Source organism: Passer montanus, unplaced genomic scaffold (assembly GCF_014805655.1).
Source record: "Passer montanus isolate IOZ18808 unplaced genomic scaffold, ASM1480565v1 scaffold176, whole genome shotgun sequence".
NCBI lineage: Eukaryota > Metazoa > Chordata > Aves > Passeriformes > Passeridae > Passer > Passer montanus.
Genome location: NW_024364937.1, coordinates 377,497 through 402,679, shown reverse-complemented (window position 1 = coordinate 402,679; position 25,183 = coordinate 377,497). Strand labels below are relative to the sequence as shown.

The window sequence follows — 25,183 nt, the reverse complement described above, 5'->3', positions numbered from 1 at the left end:
CACAGCACCAGCACAGCTGCCCCAGCCTGACGAGGTAAATTATCAGGGAAATCATTGCCTGCTCGTCTCCCCTTTTTAATTAAAAGCTGGATTTGGGCGATCCTGTGTTCCTTGTTTGCTGCTCCATCCAAGTACTGGTCTCTGCAGTCAGAGTGAGCAATCCTCACCCACCTCAGTGCAGAGGCAGCTGGGTCATGCCAGGGTGGGAGTGGCATGAACTGGGTTTGCTTTCTCCAGAGCTGGGGAGTTGTACAGAGATGCCCCTGCAGGGCTGGGGACAAGCCAAACCCTGCTCTGGTCTGGCCTGTAACACTGTGCCCACTCAGTGCCCTGCTGTGCTCTCTGTTCCAGCCCCTCGGCTGCTTCATTTTGGCAGATCCATGGGTGCAGACCCACACCCATCCTGGCAGGGGAGATGCCAACCTGTGCCCCTGAAGGGCTGCAGAGCCCTGCCTGGTTTGCTGCTGGACAACCTGGAACACCCAAGTGGGCCCCAGCAAAAATGAATTATGTGCCCTTAGAGAAGAAGAAAACAGGCTGCCCTTGATTTTCACACCCTACTGCTCTCTGTTGAGCCAGGTTCAGGCTTTCCATCAGCCCCATTCCCTCCAGGGAGTCAGTGGGAGGCTGGGAGGGGAAGGTGGATGCTGCAGTGCTTACTCCTGCCTCAGCTCCCTGGTCTTGGAGCAACCCAGGTCACAGGTCTGGGGAGCACCACAGTGCAGAGGTGGAACCCAAGCCTCTCAGCTGTGGGGGTTCTTATCCTGTGCCAGATTTGTTGCCAGTGTGATCCACTGGCCTCCACGGCTGTCCTCTATTCCTGGTGGTCCACAGGTTTTCCAGCTGCTGGTATTGGACTTTAAAATCAGGGCATGGCTCCTGTGCCAACAGCTTAGAGGGGCAGAACAGCAGCAAGGCTGGAGAAAAGGTTATTTCACCCACTGATGTTGTACAGATGCAACAGTTCTTTCTGCTTCTTGCAGACCAGATGCAGGAGCTGGGTCCAGCCTTGTGTGCCTTCCTGCTGCCCTGGGGACTCATGTTTCCCAAACGCTGGTGGCCAGTCCTGGAATATTTACCTCTGCCATTCACACAGGTCACAGCAGCCACTGGGACCAAGCAGGCCATGGAGTGAAGGCTGCACCCCTGGTTTCAGTATCTGCGACTGCTGGGGGCTCAGAGGAGCTGGTGCAGTCCACACTCCCTTGCCCTGGTTTGTTCCAATGAAAAAAGAGGCTGTCAGGCTGTTTTTCATATGTATGCTTTTTAATATCATTAATTCTGTTACACTACACACAACCAGTAACAATGATAAATACTGCAATGGAAATGTTAAAAAAAAATATTATACACTTTTTTCATGTTTTTGAAAAAAACCCCCACATTTTAAAATAAATTAATGCATAAAACTGATGGTAGAAAAGAGAAAACCCAAAACAAACCATAACACAACTGATCTGTTTAAGGCAATACTCTACACAGACGGGAACAAAAGTACAACAGTGTGCTACATGATCTGAATGGGAAAAAAGGGAACAAAAGAAAATCCATACAAGATGCAGACTGATGCTTTGGGACTGAAAAAACTCCCAAAACCAGATAAAAAAAACAATGGCCAAGTTAAGTGCAGCATTAATACACTCTGCATGTCAAATGATTAGCAGGTTCCTAACAAGGACTAAGGTCAAGCTACAACAAATTTATCTTCCTAATTAAAAGGTTATTCAGGTCAAACCCTACATTTAACTCTATTTGTGTTTGGCTGTTTCAGTTATATTTCACTATATGCAAGGACAGCCAGAAATTCATCTCCTGCTCTTGTGATTAACACAAAGGTCGGGAGGTCTCCCGCCCTGAAATGTATTTCCATTAAATAAATCCAAAAAGGATCTTGCTTTTGGTGACCTTGAAATACCTCCCACCACACCTTCCCCTGGGGCACCAGGCACCACATGGGGAATGGAGACCTGGAAGGCATTTGCTTAGGTTGATTTTTTTCCCATGCTGAGGACACAAAATGGAAGTGCAGATTTGATCCGGACTTGGAGGAGTGCTGTTTTTCTGTCTGCTAGAAGTGTCCATCTGGAGCCTGCTGAAAGTACTTTGCCAGCATGGAAGAAACCCATCCTGTACACAGGCTCTGGCTAGAGCCATGACATTTGCTATTAAGCTTGGTGCAGAGCTCCACACCTGCCTGGACAGCCAATGAACCCCAATTATTAATGCAGCCCAGAACTTGGCCACTGGAAGATGGACAATAATTGTAATGCCAAAAAAATCCCTCTTTCCCTCAAAACAGAAAAGAAAAGGGACAGTAGCCACTTTCTGCCAACTTCCTTGGGTGGATCCCCATTAGCTGCCACCCATTTAAGATCGGCAGTGCCAGATCTCACCAGCATTGACCCAGTACATTCCCAGTAAGGTGCATGTCTGCAAGGTGCTGCTGGGGGCAAATAAACTTCCTGGGACATGTCAGAGCCTCCTGTACTGCCCTGCTAGAGTGCATGGGAAGGAAGCCATGAAACACAAGGAAAGAAACCCAACTGGAATTACTAGACTCGTGAAGGCCAACAACTGTCCGGGTTGCCTTGGGTTCAGGTGGGAAGGGGGGATGCAGAATTGGGCTGAGAATCACTTTGGTGCAACTGCCTCTGATGCTCACCACTAGTGCATGGGGCAGGGGGAAGAAAGGCGACGGCTGCTTTGAGAAAAGGGGAGTGGAAGGAGGACGTGTGTGCAATATAACAAGGCTTGCAATTCTAGGACTAACCACTGGACACGGATACCAAAGATTACTTGTGACAACTAGCTATCCTTCTACTGCGGTTGCTCCTTCCCCCATTTTCTGGTCTGATTCTTCTTCAGTTTGGGAAGCCATGGCTGTTTGGCATGATGGCCAGTGCTGACCCTCCCACCCCAGTCCTTGCTCAGCTCATGGGGTGACTCTGCTACAGGTTGGACAATGAGGTCTGGAAATGACGTCAGGCACAGACCGGCTCTGCACGCCAGCCAGCACCTGCTGTCAGACCCTTCAGAAACCTATTTAATGGCAGCTCATCTCCCTTATTAAACTGAAGGTTCAATAACCTCTGTGGAAGGAGTAAAAAGGGTTTAAAAAGTGCAAAAAGGGGAGGGGAAAAACCCAACTTTCTGAATTGTCTCCCCTGCAAAGACTTCATCCTCCACCAGAGTCTTTCTCCCGGCAGAACTACAGCCCCACCAGCATCTCACAGCACCCCGCCCCAGTGCAGCAAAAGCAGAGCCAACAGGCTCCTCACTAAGGCCTCTGCTGCACGACTCCAGCCCACACCAGGAGCATGTGAGTTGGCAGGTCTGGGACCTGGACCCACAGCACTGAGGCCAGGAGGGTGAAGGATCCGGCTTGGCGGGCTGCATCTCACCAGGTTTTACATGAACCTGGTGAATCCTCAGCCCCACAGCCTTCATGTGGGTGTAGAGAAACCCCAGCCTCCTGTCTGATTCCCACCCCATCATGTTCAGTGACCTGCAGCTGGCCTGACTTTTGCTTGGGCTTTGTCTTAGGACAGAGGCAGCTACGAGTTGAACACAGCTGCTACTGCAGCTTCTCCATGCAAAGAAATGGAACAAACAAATCTGTGAACTGGGGGTGGATATGAAGATCTGTCATGAAGAGTGCTTGCCCAAGTTTTTCAGCTTTTTCCATGTGTCTGTATTATATCTCTCAACAAACTGTGTCTCCCAGATCATGGAGGCTTGAGGAAGGGGGGTACCAAATGGAGTTGCAGCTTATTTAGGCTGCAAAAGCAAAAAGGCAGCCTGGGTGAAGAGCAGTGCTTCCCAGGGAGCTCACCTGGGACAGCTGCATGGACAGCTAGGAGAGAAATGCTGCTCTGGGAGGGCAAATATCTTAGCAGCTATGGGATGTAGAATGGCCTTTCAGTGGCCTTTTCCTGGTGCCTTCTGCTTTCCAGTAAGCACCAGGGAAAGCTACAACCCGTCCTGCTGCTGTCTGTGCTGCTCTGTGACACGGTTTGCTGCATGCCTGCATGGGCCATGGGGCTGTGCTCGGTGTGATCTCAGTCAGTCCCTGCCTCTGCCTCCCCAGAAAGCTGTCAAAGATGTGCTCAGACAGGCAGTGCTCAGCTGCTGTCATCCTGGGACTGCCAGCAATGTCAAGTGAGGCAAAGGAAGGGATGCAGCAGTAATTTTTGGGAAGCAATGCAGCAGCTCACCTGCATAATACAGGAATTTAAAACATGGACCACAACCCCTATGAGAAACCTCCACTGACCTCCTGCAGATAATCCCAGCCACAAAATCTGCCTTTATGCTAAATTCCTGGCCCTTCTGCTTCAGGTCTTGTGTGGTTCTGTAACAAAGGTGGGTTTGTCTGATGAGGTGTGGTTTGGAGCAATCCCTCTCACAGCTGAGCCTTGAGAGGAAGAGACAAGTATGCCTAGAGGTGAAAAGCAGCTTAAAATGAAGACCTCTCCATGCCTTCCCAGCTAGCTCTGTGGCACTGCTCCTCTATACAGATGTTGCTTTTGAACATGCAGCCCAAGCTTCCTGAGCCAAGCAGCAGCCAGGTGCCAAAGCCTACAGCATTCTAGGTAAGAGTGGCAATACCCCAGATGGGTTTGAAGTGAGAATGGAAAAGCATAGGAGGAGCCCAGGCAGAACCACCAGTCTAAATGCTAAGATGATCAAATGGTTGCTAAAAGCAAGAGCATGAAGCTGCCATGGGAATATCCCAAAAATGAGCCTTTCAATTCTCTGTTCCTCTTCATCACTACTCGCCATCCCAAGCAGCACTCCTAAATTTCTTAATTCTGCTATCAGTGGATGGTGCTGTTGGGCCACCAAATCTTTGTACATGTTCCCTCTGGAAGCAGGCAAACTCAGAAGCCAGTTGTGCAAGACCCAGCTGCCAAGTAACTGGATAACATGTCCTTGACAAACATCCTTCTTCAAAGATATTTAACCTCTGTACTAACCTCCACCCTGCTGCATTCTGGCATGCGTTAGGAACATCAGAAGATGGTAAACAGAGGAAAAGCAGAGCAGTACTTTGAAAATAGGAATTAAATTTCTATATCATTATATTTACATCCTGCTTGCAGAGCTGTCCTATCAACAGTGCCTCTCATACTTGGCAGTATCCAGGCAGGATGGTGGCAGCACTTTGGGAAGGCAGTTCCTCCCATGTGCTCCAGGAGGGAATGGACATCAAGAGAGGCTGTGACTTGCCTGAGGTTAGAGCAAATACCTACAGCAGCAAGGACCCCAGATCTCATTTCTGTTCTCTAACAGTCTAGCAGACCCACCAGGGCTGTATTTGGCTGCAGTGCCAGCTCAGGGACAGAGTGTTTCTGGTGTGTAATCTAAAAGCAAGCTTTGCTCCCCACTGGCATCAGCACTGAGACAGATCAACTCGGACAACTGGGATCTGCCCTAGGCCAAGACAGCACTTGGCAATCTTTCTAGTTATTGCTTGTTTTCCTTTTCTTGTTTTCCATCTGTTGCCCAGCTGGGTCCTTCCTTTCTTCAAAAGCATCTTCATGTTTCTGTTGAGTCACACACAGGGGGATGCATTTTTCAAGCCTCCTGCATTCTCCTGCACAGCCTGCAGGCCAGCCCAGGATCAGACTGTGCAATGGAAAGGGAAGGATTCTGCTCAGGGTGGCAGACCTGTGTGTCAGTCAGTGAACTGCTGAACCCAGTGGGTGCCTCCTTTTGGGACAAGAGCTGGTGAAACAAACCAGAAGAAGCTGAGTCCATCTTGTCTGAGGGGAAGCTGTCCTGAGTCCCTCCCAAAGTCCAGCAAGAATGGTCACCTGCTTTTGCAGTTGCAAGGCATCTGTAGGCAGGACAGCCAGGAGAGCACAGAAAATCCAATGACCAAGCACACATGTTAGGGACAGACATGCAGCAATGTCAGATATCACCCAATGGCTCTTCCAAAGGTTCACTTCAAGATGTGTCTGGTAAGATATCAAATGAGCCTTCAGAATGGGCATCAGCCTCCTTTCAGCCGAAGTTTATGTATAAACACTAGAAAAGCAGACATGAACATGCTATCTATAGACCTTCCTCAAGAACAGGAGGATGCTCCTCCTCTCAAAGACATCTGGAAATGTGGAGTTTGCAGACAAGAGAGACGGAAGAGAGTGCTGAGACCCTAGAGTTCAAATCCAGCTCACATTCAAGGATACTAGCTGATATTTTATCAGATTAACATCCGATAAAAAGGATTTGCTGAAACTCACATAATATGCTGACTGACATTACATAAAATCCTAACAAAAACCCAGCCTGGCTTTAGGAGACATCAAATGCAAATTCTTTTGTGGAGGCACCAGCATCCTTACATCTTGTTTGCATGGTAATTTAGGTAGACAGCAACATAGCATTTCATACTCCAAGGTGTTCCTCCCCTTGGTTTTCTGTACAACCTTGGATTGAAAATGTGGCCTGAGAGGGCCATCTTGTTTGGTGCAAAGACTGGAGGAAGGAATGATTTTCTTTTTTGCATGCCATCTGCATTTATGAGAGCACCCAGCAGCTCTGTAGATTTTGTAGAAATGCTGTGACAGAGAGTCAGATTCCGTGCTCTTGCCTTCTGCCTTTTTCTGGCCCTGGTGGCAGAGACTGGTCAAAGGAGAGAAGTGCCAGGATAGCCATCTATCTCCACACCTTCCCAAGAAATCACCACAGCATAACCTCCAACCAGGTTTGCTTGAGCAGAGCCTGGATCAGATGATGCCACTGTGGCCCCTTCCAGCCTTACCCATTCTGTGACTCCAAGGGCATATGGAAAACCTGCTGGCGAAAGCAAAGGTCTGAACATGAGACCAGACGGGAGGAACCAGCCTCATCTGTGGTTGATACATACCAATGGGCAGGCCTCAATATTCCATAATGAGCCAACAAACATGCTGCATGGTCATAATCTGCCGAAGGGGCTGCAGCTCAGAAGGATTAGTGTTCAGTTTTCTATGACAGCCACATGTGCATTGCCTTAAGCCACTCAGCCTTTCTAATAACGACCCTACACAGGTAACTACTTTTCCCCACCCTTTCTACATTATTCCCCTAATAAAATATATGAACACAAAGCATAGAGAGGAGAAGCCAAAAAATTGCCATTTTATGGTCCTGTACTGTCATGCCAAACCAACTGTTTCTGCAACCAACTCCTTCTGTGCACAGGCAAAAACGCTTGAGTTGTGCTTCGATTTGTATTTGCAGGAAGCACCAAGTGGAACATCTGAATTAATCTCCCTCCCTCCCTAAAGAGCTGTGCTAGAAGCAGATGCACATCACAAAACGCAAAGGGCTGAAGGCAGTTGCAGGTTTGGGGAATGTCTCAGGGCACATGGCAGGCAAAAACCAGCAACAGGGGCAATAAAAATACTTAGTAATGGTGCCATGGGACATTGGGTGTCATAGAATCCCTCAAATTGGAAAAGACCTTTAAGATCATAGAATCCAACTGTTAATCCAGCATTGCCAAATCCACGAAGTGGAAGTCTGTCCCTCAGAGGAGAGGTGTTAACCCTGAGAGATAACAGTACAGCAAGTGACCATTTAGAATGGTCACCAAGTAGTGACCATTCTATCCTAGACTGAACAGGACAGTGCTTGGTTACAGCTGGACTCAGATATCTTAAAGGTGTTTTTGAACCTAGATGGTGTCATGACTCTATGATGGTAGCATGATGGAGACCTGTGGGATGTGCAGCCCTTGGTGGCTGGCCCAGGTGAAGAGATGGCTTGTTGCTCTAGCAGGCAGTCCGAAATGCTCCCAGCTCCTGAGCAAGGGCTGTGGGAAAGGCTGAGCATGTGCAGCCTGGCTGGAAGGCAGGGAGACTGACCCAGGAGCATAAATCTGATGAAGACTTTCCATGATACCAGTGCTGAACTGCAAAGTCCCTCTCCAGAAGAGTGAAGATTTAAAGAGAGCTGGTCATGTCCTATAGTATTTGGTTTGACCATGGTATTTCTACTAGGTTTTGACTACATTCCCCATTAAAAAGGACTCCTTAAGGAATGTTTTTCCCTTTTATCCCTCTCTCCACTTCCCCCACCTTCAATCTCATACCTGAGTTGTATTTTGGAAATATTCCCCCACAGCACTACCAGGTGGTGAGAAAAGGAGATGAATTCACTTGAGGAACACTATCCCTACAAGAGTTGGCAAGTTGACCATAACTTCTGCATGAAGAGGCAGGGATGCTCAGTAAACAGCACCATTCAAGTCCTCTTTCTATGGCCTGGAACCAGGGTGGCAGCATGTTGTTTTAGGCAGAGGGGACAAGCGCAGCTTTAAAAATTGTCAACACTATTAAGTAAATAAGCCTGGGAGTCTTGTGTGCCTGCTATTTCACTCACACTGTGGCTCATATCAAGCTTTGCACTGCACAGAGTAAATCTCCAGGATGTTAAAAAAATCTCCTGCTAATTAAGACTTCTTAAAGACTCAGCTCACTTCATATAGACTTTAGATGGGGGATTTCTCTATTGTACATCTCAGGCTCTGCTTTGTGACTCAGGAATTCTGGTGGGAAACTCATAACTGCCCTCATTTTTTTCCTTTCCCAGGCTACAAAGCAGGTGATGACCCAAGGCAGGTGGTCCTTCCTCCTGAAAGGCCAGGAAAACACAAGAATTGTGCCTGTGGCAAAAGATTTCAACATCAAGAAAAATGCCAGCCCATCCCTTGCATATGCTGCAGTCCGTGAGAGGACATGTTTCCTAATTCCAGAAGTGATTCTGCATTCAAAACAATCTGCTGGTGAACTGGGAGCTCAGACCAGCAGCCTAATGTAACAGGTTTCCTAACTTTTCCAGCACCAACTGCTCCTGACCTGGGACCACGTCTGGCTCACAGCTGGGCAGACAGGGGGTGAACAGCAGTTTCCTCTCATGGGCATCTTTCAGCTGAAGCCATTCCTAACTCTGCTGTTGCTGAAAATTCCTCTCAAGTCTGACCCCACCACACTGATGACTTCAGCATTAACAAGTTTCTCCCACAAGCACCCAGAGACACAATGTCAAGAGAATATCAAGAGTCAAGCACTGTTAAAATGTGCTGTCTTCAACTAGCTTTTACAGCACTGTTGTTCAGCACATCTCTAGTCCTGACTCATGCAGGATTCATTTCTTCTCAGGTGAACAAAGTTTAAGATTTTTGGAAAGACATGGGTCGGCACAGGGATTAAATACAGGCTGAAGTCAGAATACGTGACTGAACTGAAGTCACAAGTATGGTTGGTATTCCTGGGCAATAAGCAAATCCTTGAAGTGCATGAGTGGATTGCAGATCGAATCTGATGTGTTTGGTGGTAATTTAATGTGGCGCTAAGGGTAGATTGCATTGGTTATGTGACACAACAGCTCTAGCTAGTACTGACTCACAGTGAGATGTCAGCTACTTGTCCCTTTTGCAAGTGAATGAATTGTGTAATGCTAGTCCTGGCTAGCCTTGCCATAAGAAAGGATGCCCTGGTCCGTCCCCATTCCTGTGCCCCAGTTATAATATCATTTTGGTTATGCAAATGAAACAGGTTTAGTGAATGAATTAAGAACTGACTTCCTCTTATTGGTAAAACTCTTTGATACCTCCAACTTTCCCTAATCTTACAGATGGATTGGTTTCAGTGGGCAGGATTACCTGAAGTCCCACCTGACCTTTCCCATTCTGGAAAAAAGACACTTTACAAAATATCCCCAGTGCCTAAACAAACCAAGGAGGTATCTCTGGACCCCTCTGCATTCGCTCTCCAGACCAGTCAGCTCTGCCAGGCACTGCCTGGCACATTGAGCAACTTCTCTTTTGTTTTACCATAGTTTAAAATAAGTTATCAACCAATCATAAAATGAATTTTTTGGTTTCTCCTGGCTCCATGAACACAAAGAGGTGCACGTCCTACCATAGGAGGAAGCAATGGCTGTTAAGTTTTACAGTTATAGTGGAAAGCACTGATCACAGCCTGCCGGCCTCACTACTGGATGTGACAGGCGGTGGAGGAGGTGGCTTGGCAACACATGCAGGTAGGGTTGACCGATTTAGGGGGGATTAGGTCGAGGTCCTCGTCATCCGGGATCTCATCTAACCGGTACCCATCCTTTAGCAGCTGGATGTTCAAGTCTTGGTTGATCTGCTACAGACAAAGAGACAAACAGTCAAACACTTGGGACTTCTTACTTCTGGTGGTCAGAAGATGAAGGAGGTCCCTTATTAGAGAATGTATTTCCCCACCATTAACAACTGCCCTACAGTCCTAGTTTTTGACCTCAGGTGAGGGGAGGGTACCAGGTTCTCCAGAGTAGGAATATCTAGAGTGAGATACACTATTTCATTCTGGAATAATTTTTCCCTGATAGCCTACAGGACAAGCCCTCAGTTAAAGTAATACAATAATATTATTTACTGGCAGATGGGCAGTCCCCCCTCTCAGTCTGGGGCACACTACTGCAGCTAAAAGATGGTAAAGTTTGGCTCTGTGATGTCAGATTCAAGTGCTGTCTAACTGGATCTGTATAAACAACACTTAGGGCACAGAAACACCTCAGATCATCTGATATGGTCACTGCTCTTGGCTGTTTCCCAGGGTTTCAGAGGTATTTTATCCAAGGAAGAGATATAAGGGGCAAAAGTTTTGAGCAATTTGTGGGCAGAACATCTGCTCAGCACCCTGGATGCAAAATCCTGCAGAATCAGTAGCCAGAGACTGAGCAACAAATTCATGAGAGTGTGGGAATATACTCAGAAACAATGAAGAGAGACTAACAAGCCTGAGCTTCCTGCCTTTCCTCTTTGAAAGGGCAAGAGTTCATATCTGCAAGTCCTCCCTGGAATTTATGCTTGCTCCAAGTAAACACACACTGGGTAACCCTGACCACTCCAATAACTGGAAATAACAGCACACTCTCAGATCCTTTAGTTGTGTCCTTGGCATGCATACAGTTTCTGAGCTGCCACGGCAGACAAGATGATGCTTTTGCTCATCATGGGTCACTGCAGGACTAGGCAGAATGAGGGAAGTTTGAGTGAAATCAAAGGAAGCTGTGAAAACTGCTGATGGGCAGATCTCTGTGCCACGGCAGTGAGGATATGGAGCCAACTGGATCACCAGGGAAGAAAGCAACGTGACACAGTTTCTGCCATGGCCCCTTCCAGACTCATGGAGTCTATACAATACTAAATTTGTTGTGCAGCCATTTCTCCCTGTGCAAGGCCTCTATAAGCCTTTTCTGCTGCTCTGTTACTTGCATTCATGGCAAGGATGGCAGGAGAGAGAATAACTCACCTCAGCTGATGAGTATCCCGAGGACGAGTATCTGGACATATCGAAGTCATCATCACTGCAGGGAAGTGTAAGATACAGCGAAGAAGGAATTGGTTAGATGAAACCTGTATTTCCCCCTTAGTCCTATCTTTCTTGTGCCATGAAACTGTTCTTGAGGCACACAGAAGTTACATCAAGGGAGCCTGTAAAGCAGCTTTCATCTGTGACCCTCAGATCTTTCCATCACAGTGCTCTGTTCTCACAGCTCTTCTCACTTGTTCTTACAGAGACCCGCCCTGGCATAGGTCAGAGGCAACAGTGAAGGGAAGAGTGTGAGTGCTGCCCTCTAGCATGAAAACTCACTTAAGCTGTCATGTGTATCACCTTTTTAACCTTTTGCATACCTGTCTGTATCCAGGGCTACCAGAGGCTTTTCATCTGGACTCTGGTCTAGCGACGAGTAGCCCTTGTTGGGAACGACGAGCCTGAAATAATTAAATGTTGTCCATTAACCACACAGTAAAGCTCAGAACCACACACTGCCTAGGGTAAAGCTACATGATAGTTGGCTTTTCCCCATTTCACTTCTTTAAGTGAAGCCACAATTTATTGGTGAAGATGTTTAAATGGGTGCAATTCAGAGGGAAGAAGCTGTGTCTCTGGATAGCCTACAGTAGTTTCACAGGGATTAACACTGGGCATGCCTTGGGAACATACCCCTTCCTGGAAGAAAAAAAAACCATTGGGACACTCTGTACTTCATTCTGGTAAACCTGTTTGGCTAGCACTGCCTGTCATATCAGATTGCTCATTTTTTTGTTGCCTGTTTTTTTCCTGGCAAGGGTACCTGACACCAGCAGTAACTACACAGGAGAAGGAGGCTAGGGGAAGCCAGAGGCCAGAGTGATCCCACTATTCTGTTGTTGGACATCAGGGATATTATGTGGTGCCTCTTTCTGAATCCCTACCCAGGCCCCTGACAACACAACAGTTCTGAGGTCTCAGTACTAAAATTAGTGATATTAGAAACCTGACCTGGTGTGCCCAGCATAAGAAACCAGTGAGACCAGCACTTTTCAAATTCAATTTTTTTGCAATGACTTTCAGCTAATCAGAAATCTTACAAAGGCTGAGGATGACTCTGCACATTTAACTGCCTGGGAGAGTTTGTGAAATGGAGTGCAATCTTCAGAACTTCCAGGATAAGGAAAATGTATTAATAAAATGGTATCTTGTTCACAGTGGAGTTCTTTCATTCAAAAAAAAAGCAAAGATAATTTGGTTCACAATTAAAATAAGATTAACTAAACCAAACAAATGGAGTAAGGTTCATTGTTCACCAGGCAAGAATCACAGAAGCAATAAAAATCTTCTCTTTCAGTAAGTTAAGTTAGGTTTTCTCCCAAGTGGTCTTTAACAACACACCATGATGCACAATGATGCTTCACTAAGAGATGAAGAAATATAAATCTAAATATGATAATCCATCCATGCTCCAACTACTCTCTAACTGCCTGAAATATCTTTCTGCTTCTGCACAGATAATTGCAGCAAGCCATTAACAATTTTAGAAATAAGAAGTCCTGGCAAGCACTGTCAAAATGGCCAAGCTCAGGAAGAGTAAGATATATCAAATCCTATTACAAAGCAGATATATAGGTACACAATTAGTTATATTTTATTACTATGTTCACTGAAACATAAATTAAATAAATTAATTTAAAACCTGATACAGAATTTCCAAACTGCTGCACCAGGGGACTGGAGAAAATGGGATCCACTTGCAAAATTCTGTAGCCCTTCTCACAGAAGTGAGACAGTCCTTCTGCTCCTGAGGTATGAAGGTGGGAAGTCAAGAAGCAAAGACATTGGGAACTGAAGCTGAGATTTGGCAGCACAAGTTTTCCTATACTTATCAGAAGTACTAACTCCCATTTCCACTGCAGTTTTTCAATCCCTGCTCCATATATAGTCACTGACAGTTGTTATTAAATAATCAGTGAACAAAGCACTCTCAGGTGATCTAGGAGGAGAACACTGTGGTGATATTTACTTGATGAATAAAACCCCATGACATCTTCTTCTTGAGAAATGTCTTATTTCTTAATAATAAAAAAACTTTAATTTAACTGCTACAGAAACAAAAATTGTTACAGTGTCTCTGCCCCTGATTTAAGTCTTTCCCTCACATCCTGATTGTCCTTATCTTCACTTCCCACTGTCCTTGGAATAAAGCCAGGTAGCAGTGGTAGCTGCTTTTGTCTGCAGCTGCCCTGGTACAATCTTCTTTGTCTTTGTGTTTTTGCTCACTTGAAGCAACACAGGTTGGATGAAAAGGTCCAAGTTTAGGTTACCCAGAGTGGACGGTAGCACCCAGCTGTGTTCAAGTGGTGTGGATGGTGTTGTGGGCTCCGTCTGTGCTCATAACAAGAGCATCACCCCTACCTCATTCACATTTAATTTGCTTTTAGGGAGACTGAGAGTGTTATGGGTCCAATTACTCTCACCTGTAAGGCTGGCTGCACCCTTGTCCCAGAAGAACAAGGGGGTTGCCAATGGTGAAGGCAACCTTGTACTAGAGGCTGGATGTCAGAAATCCACAGGGATAATACAAAATAACAGAGGCCTCGGGGAAGAAGGAGGAGGTGGAGCAGAGAGTAGGAGAAGCAAAGCACAAAGGAAAACATATTTGACGAGAAGAGCAGAACTGTCAAAAATGGGAAAATGGTTTTAGTTTAATTCTCCTGCACAGACCTGAGGAAGCCAACAGTTCAGACTTAAATAATAATCTGGAAATTTTGCAGTGTACCCTCCTGGAATATATCCCATTATACTGCAACTGTTACCTTGTGAAAACCTGCTTGAACAAGCTTGTGGCATTTCTGGTGCTGCCCTGTCTGTGCCAAGACAGACTGAAGCATTCAGAGGTGTTTGGATGTCCCTAAGTGAAATAAAACTGAGCTGGCTGTTTGAAATCTTTTGTCAATAGGTGTCACTGCTCCGCTCTTTCCATCGGCAGCTTGGAAACAACAATCTCTCCATGGAAAATTCACTCATGTTACAGGTAGATAGCTCTATTTATTCCATCTTCTCTCCCTTATTTATTATCTTCCTCCACTAATTTCAGTGATTCTAAACCTCTCAAGCAGCAAATCTGCTACCATTCCTCTCAGGATGCTAGCTTGCAGCCTATTGCCAAATGAAAACAATTCTTTTTCCAGAATGTACTTGGAAGATAAGGAGGACCAGTGGGCATGGAAAACCCAGCTGAGCACAGTTCCTGAATTTCTTGCTGCCATGAAAGGTCTGGCTCTTTTATATGGCCTCAACACCTGAACACAGGAAGCAATGCAGCATATTCCCCCTGTATTTCAGGGACTTACAACTAAAAGTTGACAAGGTCCTGTCAGGATTTATGACTAATATTTTGGGTCTGGGGAATTAGTGTGAACAAGAAATCTCATCTTTCAGATGCACTGCATATAGAGAGGCTCTCACCTGCAGCTCCTATTCTACTTAATATATGGTAATCCAGGCAACTTTCCCATTCATCAGTAAACATCCAGCATTCCCCAGATTCCTCCATCATTTTAAGTGAGGTCCTCCACTAAAACCTGCCACATTTCTAGCAGCATGCAAATCATGCAATCCTGTGGGCTCACAAGGTTTACTTCCTTCTGAACATAGGTAAGTAATACATTGGTATACTGAAGTCTGCACTGACAAAAAATAAAAATACTCTAAAAGAAAATATTCAGCTCAGGATGTCTTTGTTTACAGCACGTTGTAGGACTGCCTAATACTCTCTTACAGAGCTCTTCCAAAGCATCTCCAGCAAAGTGTGACTGTGCTGTTCCAAGGGTGGAGAAGGTGTATAGAAAGTTACACAGAGATGGGTTATTTACAAGCCTTCACTAAATCTGTCAGTAGCAGAACAGGTCACCATCAAAAAGGAGCAGTGGAACTTACAACGACAAAAGCAAGCAAGCAGAATTAAACTCTAAACTAGTCTGTGTTTCATGAAGAAGCACAGCTCCTCTCCCACTGGCAGAGTTAGGTGTTATCTGAGACTACTCAGAACCTGCAGGATGGCTCTATCAACCCCCTAATTTTAACCTGGCTGGGCTGCCTCTGCTTTCTACAGGCTGCACTACCACTGGTCCTGGGCTCAGCTGTCCATGCATCTTCCCAGGGGCTGGGATGCAACACAGCACAGAGCATTTGGGCCCAGCAGCTCCAGGAAGGGCCATCACTGCTCTTGCAGTGTGGCTGGCAGAAGGCAAATGCAATGAACATTGTCCCTGACCACTCCAGGACCACTAGGGACTGCAGCTCAGAGCACAACTGCGAGTACTTTTCCAGTCCTTTACCTTGTTCGTGCCATCACGTTGTTCTTCTTGGGCTGCTGATTAACTGGGCTTCCCATGTTGCCATTCTTCAGGGACCCCTTCCGAGCCAGCTCCCTCTGCTTCTCTGCATAGGAGATACGAATGGGAAAAGCAAAATTAGAGCAGCAGGCTAGCTGGCCATCATAAGAAGAAACCCAGATCTGGTAGTGGCAAAAGGCACAGCAAAATTAACAGCAAAGGACATGAGCTCACCACCTCTTATGAAGGGACACCACAAAGGCCAGATGAGCTGTGTCCCACTTTCTCCAAGGTCACCAAGGACTAAAACTGATCTACCTTCACTCACAGCAGCCTTTTGACAGGAACACACTAAAATCTGGGTGTCCAAGACCCATAGGGTCTTGGAGCTTCTGGATGAAACCCAGCTGAGGCAGACAACAGGCACAGACCTTGTGCCTGTCTGCAGCTAGTTGCTGGATGGACCCCAATACTGTGCTCTACTAATATGGCTCTGCTTCTAGCAGGGATGGGAACCTAGGGATGTATATAAATTGATATTAAATTTTCTGATTGAAAGCCTTCCTTGTTTCTTGTAGAAGATCAGTTGTGTTGAGTTACCAGCTAGTCACAAAAGCTGAGCTAACTACCCCAACCTCATTGTGCAACAGCAGGCAAGGCTTGTATGGAAAAGCTGAGCTTGGGGCCAGTAAGGCAGGAATGAGACCAGTTTAAAAAAAATTCTCCAGAGTGTAAGAAAATGCTGGAAACTACTTTTGTGGCATGCCTGAATAACAGGTGTACCAGACTGCTTGCTGAGGAACCTGAATAGTGAATTTGTTTTGCTTCGGCCTCTCCTGCAATGTGTGAATTATGTTGTTGGGTTGTGTATTTTTTTCTTCTTTTGCAGATTTTATTTCCACTTGGAGAGAAGACCAGCTTTTCTCACTTGTTGTGAGAAAAGCAGCATGCTTCTATGGCGTGCAAGTTCAAGGTGAGCCAACCCTTTCCCTTCCTCACAAGTCAGAGCACGGGGACACACATCCAAGGTTTCCTTTCTTGAGGGAGAATTAAGCAGCAGGGATGCCTAGAGATTGCTATGATGAGGAACACGGAGACAAGAATACATAGACTTGCAAACCATACCAGTCTGCTCCTGCTGACAGCAGAGGTGAATAAATGCACATGGAACTTGGCAGAAAAAGGATTAGATTAATAACTCACTCAGGCTTGAGCAACTTGAAAGACTGATTCAGGATTGAAATCAAAACCTTAAATCAGAGTAATTTCTCAGTATGGAACTTGGAAATGCATTGGTTACCTCTGTCTCCAGAATAAAAGGCTAATATTTTGCAGGCCACATGAATTTTGCTGTTCAGAGAGAGATAAAGCAAGACTACAAAGGCAAATACCTACAACATAAAATACAACCTGATTTCTACTCATCTCCATCAGAAGCTCCAGTGCTGACCACAAATACACAGCATTGAGACAAGCTGGCAATGCTCTAGGATGCTGGTGAAATGGTTACAGGGGGCTGAATGCGCTGTGAGTGCAGGTGTGATGGCTCACAGGCAATCATCAGCAGGGCTGAAACAGACAGGGGAGCCTTAACCACACCCAGGTTCCTTCTGGCTTTTCACTGATTTTTCAGAGAGAAGCTTCCTTCAAGAAGCAGGACAGAGCAGAGAAGGTTGGGAGGGCATGAAGCAGTTTGTGTGTGCCTTTGACATTGCAAAATATGTTAAATTAGCAGTGTGAAGATCCTGCCTGATCATCAGCAGGATCACTGTGTAGGATGATGTATTTAGTTTGTGTGCAAGTTTTTGGTAGTGGAGGGTTGCACAGGTGGGTTCTGTGAGAAGCTTCTAGATGTTTCCCTGTGTCTAACAGAGCCAATGCTAGCATGCTCCAAGACACTGGCTGCTGGGCATGACTGGGCTCATTAGCAATGGTGTTAGAGACTCTGGGATAACACAGTTAGGAAAGGGGGAAAAATCCTGCACAACCGCAGCCAGACAGAGGAGTGAAGGTGTGTCAGAAACAGCCCTGCAGACACCCAGGTCAGGACAGAAGCAGGAAGAGGAGCTGCTCCAGGTACCAGAACACATTTGCCTGCAGCCCATGGGGGTCCATAAGGGAGCAGAGATCCATCTGCAATCCATGGAGGACCCCACAACAGAGCAGGTGGGTGCCTGAAAGAGGCTGTGACCCTGTGGAAAGCCCATATTATTTCTGTGTTTTCACTCCTCTGTCCAGCTGAGTAATAGAGAAGCTCTGATTGCTCCTGAGGTCCAGCCAGGGTCACCCCACCACAGACAGTCTACTCATCTCCATGCTTGAAGCAAAGCAGCAGTTTGCAGTTTCAGTGGAGAACTTGGAGAACACAGACAGCTGTCAGTCCAATTCACAGGGGAATTTGGCTGCAACGGTTCCACTTCAGCTAATCCTGGATGTTGTGTCAGAAGAAGAACACATGGAGCACATGAGTGTGTGTGTGTGTGTGTGTGTGTGTGTGTGTGAGGAGGGCATCCAGGATAGGGAACAGACTTTTGTCTGGATCTGCCAACCACATCACATCTCGCTCCTCCTTTACTGTTCACCTTGTCACTTCATCTTTGAGACACTTTGTCCCTTACGACACAAAAACCATTTAAGGGAAGATGCATCTGCTTAAAAAATAAACCACTGCTTTCCTGCTAGCCCCACACTAGCCTGTGCTGCTCATTGACTCCATCTCAGCCATTCAGCATCTGCTCCAAGTGCTGCTTCAAAGTAAACTCTGCTGGTGACAAGACAACAGCCAAGCAGACTACGGAGCATTCAGTAAAGTAGGGATTAACACCCAAGTAAAAAGTAGCAAAGGAAATGTGTGCTGCAGACACAATCAGCACCACAACTGGCCCAGCCTTGTGTCCTGCCTGGCAATGGTCTCCTACTATAGTTGCCTGCAAAATTAATAAGAAGGTGCCCCAGCATGCCAAACACTCAGCAAACTGTCCCTGTCTCAGTATTCACTCACCTGCCTGATCCAGGATGTGTCAGAGGGTGGATGGCCAGATAACTGCATGCTGACAAGTCACACACAGGAAGCCTCTTTAGGGAGAGTCAAGAGGGGGCTGAATTCTCCCCCTACCATGGGAACACCTACAGCCCTAACAAATGACTCCAAGTACTTCTTGAGATGATTTAGTGTAATCTAAAATGGTTACCTGTTCAATTGGCAGGATGTGTCTAGCTGCTTTATGATGAGAGAAAATAGTAATGAAGCATGGGAAGCAGAATGGACTTAATGTGAATATGCCTAAACTAAAAATCAGAGTTGAATGAATCCTTAAAATTATTTCTCTGGTTTCAGCATTTAAACAAAATCATAACCAGTTTTAATAACACTTACAAGGTTTTTTTAATAAATTAAATGCTGAACAGTCTGTTTGGAGCATGTTGCCATGTAGGGGTGGCCTTGGTTTTGCCTACTATCTTCCCCAAACCAGAAATGCCAAAAGTAGTCATATGCTTGAGTCTCCTGCAGAACTGTTCATTTTGTGACATGAGGCAAAGCAGACAATGCAGGAATCTGGTGAACATCACGCTGTACTATGCTGAAGAGATATTTGAAGAATCAGACACCCTAAATGCGCATTTTCCATTTGTCCCAAGATAGTGGGTGAGTCTGGCTATGATCAGACAGTGGTGGGTGGAGAGTGGTTTAGGATGCCATTGTCAGACTGTCACTGTGCTTGACTACCTGCAGCCCCCTCAGCTGAGGCAGCCTGACTGGCACAAACACTATTTTATGGCAGATGAAGCTGATTTGCCTCCTTTGCACTGCGGGGTGGAACAAGCAGATGCTGACTGCTCCAGTCTCTTTGCTGAGAGCTGCTGGCTGGACCTCAGTAACTCAACCTGCCTGACCAGGAGAAGATGGAGCTTCCTGCTATGGGGACAGTGCATGCGGACCCATGGGATTTGCTGAAGTGGCAGACAAAGAGAAATTAATACAGTGTGACAGAACTGTATTTTTTTCATTTTCAAGGTTGAGGAGATGAGATTTTGGGATGTATTTCTCTCTCTGTCCCCCACAATCAGCTAAATTGTTTCTGAGGTTGAGGACTCTGATTCCCTGATGAATTCTAATTTCTCAAGTAAGCTGAGAATTTAAATTACATGTGAAATGAAATTAATACGTCTGCTCAAATTCTGCTGAATGATGAACAGGTTCATGAGCAAATGAAATGAGAAAGAATGAAATGCTGTCTACAGCTTATTCAAGCCCAAGTCTTGATTTCAGTTCACTTGCATCACTTAGATGGGGGACATTGGCATGAATCTAGGTAACACTGAAATCTTATCTACCTTTCACCTCTGACAGACAGTATTTGTCAGTGAGGACTGTCACTGCTTGGAGAGGATTTCAGGGTACATACATAAATTTGGGGCTTTGCCTGCAGGCTGCGTGGAAAGGAAGGTGTAAGAAAGTTGTGTGTTAGGACCATGCTGATCCCCATGTTCCCTGGAGTGTAAGTGTGACCATGTGGCTGGCATTAGTGCAGCTGATGGCTCTGCCTACCTACACTGAAAAAAGGCAAAAGAAAAGCGATTTTTACTAAACAGGTGCAGTAGAAACAAAAAGGACCTATCTGTGGCCAATCCCCTGCTGTGAACATAGGGACTACAGTTTCAAGCTGACACAGGCCAGGCATCAGCAGTGATTATTCAGGACAACCCATCTGAACAAGGATATTGTTTCACTGGTTTCAGAAATGACTGTTCAGATAGCAAGGGTCAGACAGCTATGTCACCCAACTACCAACCTGGGTGAGACGCTATATTCTTAGCTGAAGCATGTTGTTTTTCTGACCCAGACAAACGTGGGAAAAATAGTGAACTGTTTTCTAGTTTCTAACTCCAGCTGTATGAACTGGCTGGAAAGAGCAGGTATGAATCTGTCGTCCAAGGTCCCTCTTGGACCAGGTTTAAAAGATCCAACAGCAGCATTTCCATACATTGTGTGGATCTGGCTGCTTCTCTGTGCCTTTGGCACGGCTGAGAACTGGCACCAACACCAGTGGGCTTGGAGTGGTTTTAAGCTCCCATCAGCTCCCAAGAAGGCCTGATCCAGAACTGGTAAATGACCTAGTGACTACAAAGTTAATGTTTGTATCTACTGTTAAAGGATGCAGCCCTTTAACTTCCGGCATGGGAGCTACTATCAGCAGCCAGTGCATCGCATGCACAGCAGTGCAGGGCTCATTCTGAGGTAATACTCAGCTACAATGCTGCCTGTGCAAGTCACTGAGAGGTTTCTGAGGGCCTGGATGATGTTATTTTGTGCTTCCCTTCAGAAACAAGCACCAAAACATCACACTATTTCTTAGCATAGAGGAGAACGTGTAAAGGAGTGCGTCAGTCCCAGCCCAAGCTATCATCCATTTAAACCATGCATCACCAAAAATGGCTTTATGTTCCCAGCAGCATGTCCTCATTCCCTAGCCATGCTCTCCCAGCCCCACATCTCATGTTTCTGACCCTCATGTGATTATGGGCAGGAATGGTTTCTCTGCTTCTACCCACTATTTGGCTTAGCCCCAGAAGAGAGCAGGTCATTTCCTGCAATGAAAACCTCATGGCTGCACACTTCAGTAAAAAAAACAACAAAAAAAAAAAAAAAAACAACAAAACAACAAAACAAACTAACACTATTATGAACACACAGAGCGTTTTACCTCTTCACAGCTTCATACAGTAGTGTATAAATAGTAAGCTGTGTTCTACTGCTGGTAGAAACCACAAAACTGGTTTACCTACTAACACTATTATGAACACACAGAGCGTTTTACCTCTTCATGGCTTCATACAGTAGTATATAAATAGTAAGTTGTGTTCTGCTGCTGGTAGAAACCACATAACTGGTTTACCCGAAAGCCGTGCGGAGGATCTGTGGCAGCAGGGGAGCACAGAACCAGGATTGCTGCTCCCAGCCCTCTGCTCCAGCTGCCTCTGCAGCCATTTTATGCAGACAGGTTGCGAGTGCGTAGCAGCAGGCAGCAATTAATCTCTCTTCATCTTTCAACACCTTTCTGTACTGATTTCAAAGGCATCTATTGTCACAGCTCCTACCTCACAAGGGCATTTATTTTGTTCTCATTCAGCATGTGCTTTTTCACTTAAAGGATTGAGATTTTTATTCCTAATGGCTGCAAAATATTGGATAGAAGAATTTCATTTATCACTGTCAAAACTGGAATATATGAACAGCACTGGCAATATTTAAATGTAATTTTTTTTTCCATTTTCCACATTTACCTTCAGAAAGTAACTTACATGGTATTTTCATTTACTTTTCAAAGTAAATGAAAATACCTTTCTGTCTGCATTTACCTGCCAGCCAGAAGAACAAAGTTAGATATCTGGGGAAGCATTTGCATCCTGACAAGCATAGCTAAAAATTTTCTGTTTACAAACTGATCTCTAAAAGACCTAATCCATAAAACTGAGCTATGCTCTCTTTTAAAGTATTTTAAAGGGACAAAGAGAATTAATTTACTTCACCTGGGGAGAACTTCTACAAATGCCCCCTCATTATTTTTACTCAACTGAACACAAGTTTAAGCCAAAGCCATTTGCTTGACCTTGCTAAATGGTATGAGAGACAAAAATAAAGAGAAGGAAAAAAATAAAAAAAGGGAGACTTTTAAGAGCAATTTAGCTCTCTTCGCTTAAATAGTTCAATTCATTTAAACATCACTTATGCTATAGGCACAATCTACTAATATTACACAGAGGTAATATTAGTGCCTACATCACATTTATTATGAGTTCTGATGTTCTGTGAAGAAGCATTAAGGTTACTGGTGCATGTACTAAATGTGATGTGTATTCAGGAGAGTAGTAGTGCAAACTTGCTTAGCTGAATATTCACAGCATTTGCTTACCAGAATGTCACCATATAGTGTGTATTTGTATAAAAAAAAACACTTTTAATAAAGTCTGACATCAGTAGGCTTGAACTGCAAAGGCACTTAGTCAAATGTCCACCCTTTCATGCCAAAGGTTGGTCTATGGGAGAACGCATGTGTTATACTGCCTACATAAACTACAGATTTAATAATAAAATAATAAATAATAATTAAAATATTTTAATATGTTGTCATTGGGAGAGCTTTCACTGGCTGGCAGATAGCCCTGCTTGGAATGACTTACTGAATTCCATCAGTAGGTAAAACAAATAAAGCCCTAAGTGATAATGCTACACGCAGCACACGAGCTTAGAAGGGACTCACAGCCTGCTGACTCCAGCATTTTGCTTGGAAAGGACTCTTGGCCTTTTCTTTTACCAGGACTGAACTGCAGCTGACAGTACAAGCCATGTTTCTGACTTTACTTAGCAGCAAAAATATTGTATATTTGATCCATTCTGCTTTATCATCTGCTGCATTTGGTTTCCATGAATCTATGCATTTCAAACAAAATTCTGCATTTTCTGTCTAGTAAGATGAAAGCAGATAGATACAGGCAACTAGGCTGGTTAACATGACTGTTTTCTTCCCTGGAAAAGGTAAAGAAGGAGAGTCAATAGTGAGCAGAGTATTTGCAGGGCATGTCACCCTCCAATTACTCTGCTCCCCAGAAGGGGACTTTCAGGCATTGTTTCACTGGATGAATTGCCTGTTTACTCTGAAACTCTACAGGAGAACAGGACATGGACAGCTCAGGGTGCCTCTTCCTGCTATTCAATTTGTGAGCTGTAGTCCTGGGTACTTGGCTCAGCTGGAGAGCTGTCGCACACAGCAGCCTGCTCCCCTAACAGGATTACTGACCTGATCCCTCCTCCAAGGGGCTGCCACAGTCTGGAAATCTGACACATGGCCTCAGAGCTCAATTAGTTATTTAATAAGTTTATGATTAACCAATCTGCTGATTAAGCTTTCATTAATTAGGTTGGCAGGAATTTTGTTTCAGAGGGATAGTGGACTCTATTGTCTCGGAGCAGGGTTGGAGACCCCTTGTGTTTTGCATGCCCTGACATTTCTCTTTACTGCTCCAGAAATACCTGCAAAAGCTGTTTGGGTGGCACCTGAGGCTGCTGCCAGATCACTGGGGCATGGTGTCCCTTGGGGACAGCTCAGTATTGTGGCCTGGTTGTTACACCTGGGGCAGCTCAAAGTCTCCTGTTCTCCTCTCCCTCTCCCTCTCCCTCTCCTCCCAGATGGTAAGGAGGCAGGCAGGATTTATCTAGGGCAGCTGGAGACCTTACAAGCACAGTTTCACAGAGCCTGACCTGTCATTTTGGTATTTTGATTGGGCTGGGTGGCTCACCTCACAGAGGAGTGGGAACCCCTTTCCTCTTTCTCTTTCTGTAGAGAGACTTCAGAGAAAGCTCATGGCTTCATCTCTGGCTTTGTTCTGTGGTTTATGCTCTAACAGATGGGGCTCAGGGGGTGCTGTAAGCTGCTCCCTGTAGGGTGCCTTGGCTGAGAGGGCAGGGTGCTGCCACCTTCCTCCTCCTGGCTGGCCCCTGCTCTGGTAGAGAAAACAGGACTGGGCTCAGCGATTAGTCCCAAACTATCATAAATTATTATATCTTTTCCCATCTGCAAAGGATCCTCTGTCTCCTTTCTTAGGTAGAGCTGTTATCTATTGGTGTTAGCAGAGGATGGCAAAGGGGATGGCAATCAACTGTTTCATGTTCCTTAATGTCCTCATGTTACAGGTGCAGGGCTGAGGTGTTTGGCAGCTGCCTTCTCATTACACCTCCCAAAAGGATTGGTGACAAAACACAGCCATGGTTCTAAGTGGCAGAGGGAAACAGGACTGGCCAGAGAAAACTCATGTCCCTGCTGAAATCCCTGAGAAAGAGTCCTGAAAGACAAGATGAAAGACAAAATTCTGGCTGCAGTGGCTTTAAGAGCTGCAGGAGAGGAAGCAGAGCTGGGGGATGACAGATGCCACCCCTACTGCAGAGCCCTGCAGCTGGAAATCAGACATGTGCACTGCTGGGCTGAAGCCTCAGTCAAGATGGCTTGGAGAGTTCAAAGGGGCTCAGGGAAAGCCTGGCTCATGCTGAAGAAAGCAGTAATATGCTAGGAAACATGATGACAATTTTTAACACAGATTTCCAACGTGACAAGTTTATATCACAGTTTAGTATTTTAATGCTGATGTATTTCATCCTTTTGCTACCTTTCTTTGGTGGGGCAGTAGTGCTCAGAAGAGGTTTGTTACCACAAGCTTCCAGCTGCTGGCATGTCCCTTCAGAGCTGAGGTTATGACACTGCCACCCCAGCCCTGCTCATCACAGGCAGCCTCAAAGCAGAAAGGATGGGTGCTAAAGCACTGCTGGCTTGAGCAAGGCTAAACATTGCTTTGGGGGGGCTGTAAATGGGAGTTTAGGCAAAAGGGAGGCAGGTGTTAGTAAGACTGAATGTGAGCCCCCTTCTGTCATGCCACACACTACTGATCTTGCAAAGACTCATGCTTTTGATTGGCAAATGGGCCCACCTCCTTCAAACAGCTGGCAGGGGAGGTTCCTGATTCTGTCTCCCAGCTGCCTCTCTCAACACC

The 25,183-nt window shown here is 45.6% G+C and overlaps 1 protein-coding gene across 3 annotated transcripts in view; it reads right to left on the bottom strand.

Moving 5' to 3' along the window:
• Window positions 1-1,247: 1,247 nt before the first annotated feature.
• Window positions 1,248-25,183, bottom strand: part of FAM219A (family with sequence similarity 219 member A) — a 93,024-nt gene continuing 69,088 nt past the window's right edge. For 2 of the 3 annotated variants that reach the window (XM_039704515.1, XM_039704518.1), the window contains exons 3-6: window positions 15,644-15,746; window positions 11,678-11,758; window positions 11,295-11,349; window positions 1,248-10,145 (exon numbers count right to left, since the gene is read on the bottom strand). In XM_039704515.1, coding sequence (XP_039560449.1) covers window positions 9,987-10,145; window positions 11,295-11,349; window positions 11,678-11,758; window positions 15,644-15,746 — 398 coding nt within the window. In that variant the 3' untranslated portion in view covers window positions 1,248-9,986. The remainder of the gene's footprint in view (window positions 10,146-11,294; window positions 11,350-11,677; window positions 11,759-15,643; window positions 15,747-25,183) is intronic. The other variant, XM_039704517.1, reaches the window with a different exon arrangement.